Source organism: Penaeus vannamei, chromosome 41, assembly GCF_042767895.1.
Source record: "Penaeus vannamei isolate JL-2024 chromosome 41, ASM4276789v1, whole genome shotgun sequence".
Classification (NCBI taxonomy): domain Eukaryota; kingdom Metazoa; phylum Arthropoda; class Malacostraca; order Decapoda; family Penaeidae; genus Penaeus; species Penaeus vannamei.
In genome coordinates, this window is record NC_091589.1 from 13,806,511 (window position 1) to 13,814,010 (window position 7,500).

Below are 7,500 nucleotides of genomic sequence, written 5' to 3' on the forward strand. Positions count from 1 at the left end.
ATATTAGAGATGAAAGCTTAGAGTAACAAAATATTCAATAAATGCAATTGGTCTGAGACCCTCTTTGGATGTACCTGTATGATCGCTATTTATTCTATATGAAAATATACTATACCAGTAGAACTTGGTATTTTTCTGCTATATAAATATCTAAGGTCATTAGCAGGTAAGCTAAGGTCACACAGCATTATGATGTAGTGTGGCAAAAAAGTGGGAAACGAATAATAGTACAAAATATGTTAGATACAGGCTGCAGTGTGCTGAGCTATCCTCATTAAAGGGTAGACTGTACCCCTACATGGATATAGCTTTCCAAAGCACTTTACATTTAGATTGGTTTACAGACTGGTCAGGTGTCTACCTCAAACATCTATGGCTACTTGTTTGTGTTGTGCCATCTTCATTCAACCTTGCTAAAGCTATCATTCAAGAGTAACCATGCTGGTTTGTATTATTTATATATTTGCACATACATATATATATACATAAATGTCTACATATTTCATATATATACCAATGTGTGAAATATGAAATATGCTCTTCTCAAAGGACTAATAAAATAGAATTTGTCTATGGACATTTTATTATCAGGAGTAGAAAGATGTAAACCAATGAAAGAGCATCATCTATACACTCATCAACAGCTGGCTCATGAACAGAAAACCTTATATGATAAATCAAATTACAGGGCAATAACTTGCAAAAAAGTCAAAACGTCTCTGAAAATACTAAGACAAACTGTCCACCTGATGTGGACATTTCATATTGCGTAGTTTGCTATACTGAGTTACAAAAGAAAATAATTAAATCACTTAATTTACACTGGGAAACATTAACTGTCCATACATCAGTCAACTGAGTGGCAGTTCAGTTCTTACCTACACAACAACAACACACTTGGGGTAAAAGAAATCACTAACCAAACATAAAGTCTTTATAAGTTCTCAAATGCATAGAAATGTGGAGGCAAGGATGCATTAGAATTTAACTTGCCTTCCTAATGGCATTGCTCTGCAGGAAACAGATTTACTTATTATTATTATTATTATTATCATTATTAATCTTACATGCCACCATACACAACATACAGGAACATTGCACTGGCCAACTTCTGAATAAAGAATAGTAATTATTGAAAAAGTTCCTATGTTATAAAATAACCCATAAAATATTGAACTCTAGTCTGAGGTCATCTGCAATGCCCTTGCAAGGAAGTCCGTTAGTCAACAGACATGGCATCATCTTCATCCTTGTCCTGGTCTTTGCCTTTCTCTTCTTTCTTCTTCTCCTCCTCCTTTTTACTCCCTTCTTCCTTGTCCTTCTTCTTGCCCAGAGCCTGGAATTATAAATATAAAAGCTATAAAACTTACATTCTAAGCAGTCATATAAAGCAAAAATAATTAAATAGATATAATCTACCAGGCAACATAAACCAGAAATTTCATATTTTTGGTTGAAAATTCTTGAATTCCTGTATATCTAGCAGTTTACAAGTCAAACGATTTTCTATATAATAACCTCCCTTTGATACTCAAATTAAATCTCAATGTGTCAAGAAACTGACTAATCCAGTCCATCATTTCTTTGCATACCAACCACTTGCTGCCGGGTGGCATGTACGTACATGCCATGGCTGTTGTGGACAGAAAAACAGATGGCATTGTATCATGACCGTTCCCGTGCCATTGGCTCATTGGACAGAGTTTGTTTTTCTCAAATAGTAGCGGCTTCATACATATGGTAAAGCTTTTAGGCAATAGCACCTGAAGTGAAGGTAAGCCTTCAGATTTAAATTATAAATTATAGCTAATCAAAAGCTTTTAGGTGCCAAATGTTACTCAATCCTGTTATGTCCACTTACCAAATTTTTTTACCCGGTGGCATTAGGTTAACAAAGCTCAATTCTCAAAATACTTCTCGCATGAACAAGTACTGCTACTTACCTTGATGAAGGCTTCCATATCGCATGAAGCAGCAGCCAGCACAGCATCTTCGCCCAGACCAAACTGATTGATGAGCGGACCGAGCTGCCCAGACTGCAGGGCACTGCTGAACAAGCTTACAGCCTGGAATGTGTGTGATAAACATTGCATGATGAACTTGGGTGCTTTCCCTATAAATCATTTGTGCTTCTAGTTTTAGGTCCCCCCCACCCCACTAAGCCCCAAACAAATGCAATACTTCCAAAATTTCAAGATTGTGAGGAAGAGCAAAAGACAGACAGACAAAGAGAGAAAGAAAGAAAGAGAAGAACTGCACAGAACTTCTCAGGCACAGATACTTCAGAGCTATTCATTTTTATCTGAAATTTGGAATTCTTGTTCTATCTATAACCTATGAAGAATTCGAACTTTAAGACAATTGTGATTAATGGTTTCTAAGAGATGGTTTTGCATTACTGACACAAATTTCTATGCTCAGACTACTAGCTGGGCTAGTTGGCACAGGATCATGTAAGATAAAACCATTTTTTCCCCACCCATATGTACAATACGTCATCAGTCGATAACAGGCAAAAATAAACAAACAACAAATATAAGTAAAAAATAAAAAAATTGGTTTGCCTACCTGCTGGAACTGGGGGGATGTGACTGTGCCCCGCAGCTGCTCAGTGGGCGGCAGTCCATCGGATGTAGCTGGAAGATACGGGCGCAGCTGGTTGACAAAGTCTTCGTTGGTCAGGATTGGCTGCAGAGCCTCAGCCGTCATGGCTGAACTCAAGTCCACTGAAATTTACAAGACAGAAAGTTCAGTAAATTCTCACCATCCCAGAAATACCGTCTTGTTAGTTTATAATGATTACAAACCTCGTAACAGACAAAAGCTCTCTCACCTGGAACTCGTGGCGATCCAGAAGCATCAGGGGGCACAGAGATCCCTGACAAAATGTTCTGCAAGTCCGACAACTGGATTGGCGGTACATTCCCAGATGCTGAGGTAGCACTGCTGGTTTCCGTGTTGCTCCCCGGGGCTGAGTCTGAAATCGTGTCACATGCATGTCAGTCCTTAATAAAATAAAAAAAAGGTGGCCAGCCCTCTCAGTTCACCAAATACTACCCTAAGCCAGTAAACACTTTTATGAACCCACACATAACAGCAAAGTTACCAACATCTTTAAAGAAGAACTTACCCTGAGCTGGGGTGGGAGCTGGGGTAGAGGTGGTGGTAGTCGAGGGGGTGGTGGATGCCCTGGTCGTTGTCGAGGTAGTACTGCTGCTATTTCCACTGCCACTGCGGCTCCCACCACTGCCGGACCTACTGTAAAGAGATCACTGACAATCTAAATTGAAACCAAAAACTAAAAGGAAATACTGTAGACTTTGTGACAAAAATCTAAGAACACAAATACATAGGTTAGGGGAAGATATGCTTTAAACAATGGAAATTACATCACCAAATTACATTTTATAAAGCATCAACCTAACCTACGTGTAATACCCAAATAGTATGACATATGACAAATGTATAATGTATGACAAAGTATGCCTATTGTCCCCCAAATAATCTAAAGCAAAAGACCAATAGCTATTCATCAAACCCATAGCCGACCTTCCACTGGAAAAATCTGCACCATAGAGAGTACTACAACACCCAATGTATATTAAATCAAAGTCTCTAACCCCGGGCCAAGCAGCGTGGCGAGACTGGACATGCCGCTGCCCAGAATTTGCATCAACTGCTGCTGCGAGATGTTGCCAAACAGATTGTGGATGTCCGACTCTCGCAGATTGGAGATGTCCGAACTCAGGACTGGGTTGGGGGTGGAGCCCGTTGACCTCTGCGAATTGGGCGTTGGGGGGTTGTTGAGCAGCTCATTGACCTTGCGGGCATTGTCCTCATCTTTGTCACTCTTGGGCTCCTGCAGGAAAAAGCATTTGCCAGTATTATATATGCCCAGATCTTACATGCTGCATAAGAAAGTGAAAGTAAAGGATAAAAATTTTACATAAATTTTAAATTAAAAATTAGGGCTAAGAAAGAAGAAGAAAAAAAAGAAAAAAAAAAAAAAAAAAAAAAAAGAAACACTCAAAACAGTCAGAAACCTACCTGCAGCCAGAAGAAGAGGCGACGGCTCGACGACTTGAACTTGAGGACGAACACACGGCCAGTAGTACACTGGCTCACCCGCTTGTACTCACAGTCGTCAGGGAAGATGATTAGGTCCTGATATGATAGGGATAGGAGGAAGTGGAAAAAGTATTATTTTAAGTTGGTGACAGGGTTCTTGGGTAATTTGAGCAACAGAATAATAATAATAATAATAATAATAATAATAATAATAATAATAATAATAATAATAATAATAATAATAATAATAATAATGATAACAATAAATAATAATAATCATAATAATAATAATAATAATAATAATAATAATAATAACAATAATAATAATAATAATAACAAAACAAATAATAATAACAATAAAACAAATAATAATAACAATAAAACAAATAATAATAATAATAATAACAACAATAATAACGATAATCACCGTTATAATAATTAATACAACTGTAACAACAATAACATCTTAATCTAAAAAATAAATCACGGAATCAACCACTCAAAAAGTTCAAAACAAGACGAAGACAAGATGGGAAACTAACGCACCAGCCGAAGTGTACACTTACCTCCTCAACTGTTCCCGTGCCTCGGTCCTTCCAGCAGAAGTGCATTAGGGCATCATCAGCCTGGTACAAGTACACCTGCCCCTTCCTTTTGTCGGGATGTACCATGTTGCCCTTCATGTACATCTTACCGGCCTGTCAAGATAAAATCAATGGCGGATTTTAAAATCTGACTAATCTTTACACTGCATGCAAGACATCTGTGGTTTTAGAGACAGTGAGGGACTGCGGGAAAGTGTGTGTGTGTGTGTGTGAGAGAGAGAGAGAGAGAGAGAGAGAGAGAGAGAGAGAGAGAGAGAGAGAGAGAGAGAGAGAGAGAGAGAGAGAGAGAGAGAGAGAGAGAGAGAGAGAGAGAGAGAGAGAATGATAAGGGTTGGGGGGTAGAAGAAAAGCCAAGAAAAAGATAAAGCATGCCAAACAGTTTAAAAAATAATTAAATAATACCTCATATGGGCATAAAAAGACCACTTGCCACTGCATCAAACACTCGACAAACCAAAGAGAAAACAGTTTAAACTCTATATTGTCAGAATGCTGGAGGATTGTTAGCTTTTGCTGGAGGAGGCCATAGCAATCACTTGAAGCCATCTTTGTCTGGAAACCTCCCACTTTGTCTTCCAAAGCACGACTTTCCTCTTAATTCCCCTATATTCTCTTAAGTTATTTTTATACAGTATGGATGCACTCTCCACGGGGTGGGATGGTGTACCCCATCAACCCCTAGCAAACACTGACATCATCTTGGAATGCACGGAAAGAGTACAAAACGGTGCTTTCCACAATACTTTTTCTTAATTTCTTGGTTCATGTCTGCGTATCTCTTGTACGAACGACCAACTCCTCAACAAGGATATCATTCAGTTTATCCTACCTCAGTGCCTCCATACTGTAAAGATTAATCTTTTATCCAAATCCATTTCAAACTTGTGCATTCTGTGACAGACGACCTATAAACGAAGCCCAACATGATAGTGGCATGGCGTCAAGCAAATGCACTTGGGCAGCAGCCAATGAACCTTCATCTTGTGTATTCTGGCAAAATAGAGCTCGCGCAAAGAGCTTAAAAGCTTTACAACGCCAGAATGCACATAGCCGGCCTTGACTAACCTATGGGAATGGAGAAGGCAACACTCTGCTCATCTTTTATAGATACTTATTAAAATGAGAGAAAGGAAAAAGAGAAACAAGAGAGAGAGCAAAATTTGGGTAAATCTTTACAATATGGACACATAAGCAACAGCAAACTGCAGACAATATTCTAGTAAGGGACAAAAAGTTATAGTCCTCAGCACAAGTAGTAATCTGCAGAAACGAACAGTAACACCAAAAATACGAGAAAAAGATCACGGAAAGTGCCACACCCTGTCTAAATCCACTCGTTGCTCCCAAATTTCAGCTCTCTCTTGCTGTACAGATCGAGGTGAAGACAATATTTGCCAGGGAATTATCAAATACCTTTTGTGACGTGGACTTGGGGACTTTGTTTCTGGCAAGCTCGTCAGTTTTGTTAGGAAGAACAGTGCTAAAGCTCGAGATACTCTTGTTAAAATTGTGAGACGCGCCCTACAGAACATTCATCACACAGACGTGCATATACTGACATAAATACATGTCGATCAGTCTGGACATCCGTATCTATCACATAAATGGACAGAAAAAGGTATATCTATCAGAGAGAAAGGCAGATATGCATTTAATCACATATATGCAAACGTCCACTTATAAGTAAATTAATTGGGTCGCCCTTAACGCAACTTCAACAAACTGGCCGAATGACAATGAAAGACCGAAAAAAACTCAATAATTTCCTTAAATAGTGTTAAATCAAATAATTCCGCAGACTGAAATATTCCTGATCCCCCGTGGAATAAATTTTTCAACAATGTGGCAAAATTCTGGAAAATCTGGACGTCAAAAGAGATTTTTAAGAAATAAATAGAACTCCTCGTCTTCCTTCACCTTAAATTCGGTGATAATCATACATGTGACCTTTATCTCCCTCTCGTAGAAGTATTATGAAAGAAAAAAACAAATAAATATAAACTTTTTCTCTTTATTTAGACTTTACAACAGGGCAAAAAAAAAAAAAAAAAAAGGTTAAATTAGACCATTTCCCGAACTTAAAACACATTTCTAACACAATAAAACAAACATAGATGATAGGAGACATAGAAAAAAAGAAAAAAAATTAACCGACCCTAATTCTAATTAAAAAAAAAGAAGTAAAACTCACCCTGAATTCGACCAGGTTCTTGCTACTGGACCGAGCGCTCCCTCCGAATAAAGCCGACGACATTTTTCCTCAAAGCCTCTTCTCAATTCTTTATCTTAAACTTGGGGGGGAATTTTTTTAAAAAGGTCAAACGGGAGAGCGGCCGAGAATGTCTTCCCTCTCTCGGCGTTGTAATGACTCTACACTTTTACCCGAAAGCGAGTGTCATTAGGACGGGTCGGCGATGTCGTACGCTGAGGGAGAGAATTGTCGTACATTTTTGGTCTTTTGTGCCGTGTATTTAGGTATTAAATTAGTTTGGATCCTTTATTTTTTTCTAAATTCAAGCTAGGATAGAAAAAATGCAGTAAATACATCAGGGATGGAGATATTAAGTGGCATTGGATTATTATGATGAAATGGTGCTTGTATGTAAGGAATGATTTGGTTGTTGTGCCTTTCGTGTCATACCGTTTAGATTTGTGTCGTACGTATGTTGTTATTTATATATGTGTATGTCTGTGTGTGTGTGTAACGTAGCACATGCGTTGTTTACTTAATTTAACATGGAGAAACAAAATAACGAGGGATTTGAGCACATCATTAGAACAAAATAGGATCAAAATGACTCGTGATATGATTATTAGCAAAAGATAG

The 7,500-nt window shown here is 38.2% G+C and overlaps 1 protein-coding gene across 2 annotated transcripts; it reads right to left on the reverse strand.

Moving 5' to 3' along the window:
• Window positions 1–565: 565 nt before the first annotated feature.
• On the reverse strand, window positions 566–7,099 carry LOC113822103 (proteasomal ubiquitin receptor ADRM1). Of its 2 annotated transcripts, none has more exons than XM_027374625.2 (9): window positions 6,865–7,099; window positions 4,635–4,766; window positions 4,048–4,164; window positions 3,621–3,859; window positions 3,131–3,258; window positions 2,834–2,977; window positions 2,569–2,726; window positions 1,944–2,066; window positions 566–1,336 (listed from the first exon to the last, which is right to left on the reverse strand). In XM_027374625.2, exons 1-9 carry the CDS (start codon window positions 6,925–6,927, stop codon window positions 1,220–1,222), a joined length of 1,221 nt encoding a protein of 406 aa, XP_027230426.1. In that variant the 5' UTR covers window positions 6,928–7,099; the 3' UTR covers window positions 566–1,219. The 2 variants fall into 2 exon arrangements, with proteins under 2 accessions (XP_027230426.1, XP_027230428.1); XM_027374627.2 differs by having other exon boundaries at window positions 3,131–3,255; window positions 6,865–7,055.
• Window positions 7,100–7,500: the final 401 nt, after the last annotated feature.

Bases quoted from the DNA above. Each gene is read 5' to 3' on its own strand.
- LOC113822103 (XM_027374625.2), bottom strand. From the start codon at position 6,927: ATGTCGTCGGCTTTATTCGGAGGGAGCGCTCGGTCCAGTAGCAAGAAC. The intron at 3,259-3,620 runs GTTAGAGACTTT...ATCTCTTTACAG, and splicing joins GCCACGCTGCTTGGCCCGGG to TAGGTCCGGCAGTGGTGGGA. The intron at 2,727-2,833 runs GTGAGAGAGCTT...TGTAAATTTCAG, and splicing joins TGGATCGCCACGAGTTCCAG to TGGACTTGAGTTCAGCCATG.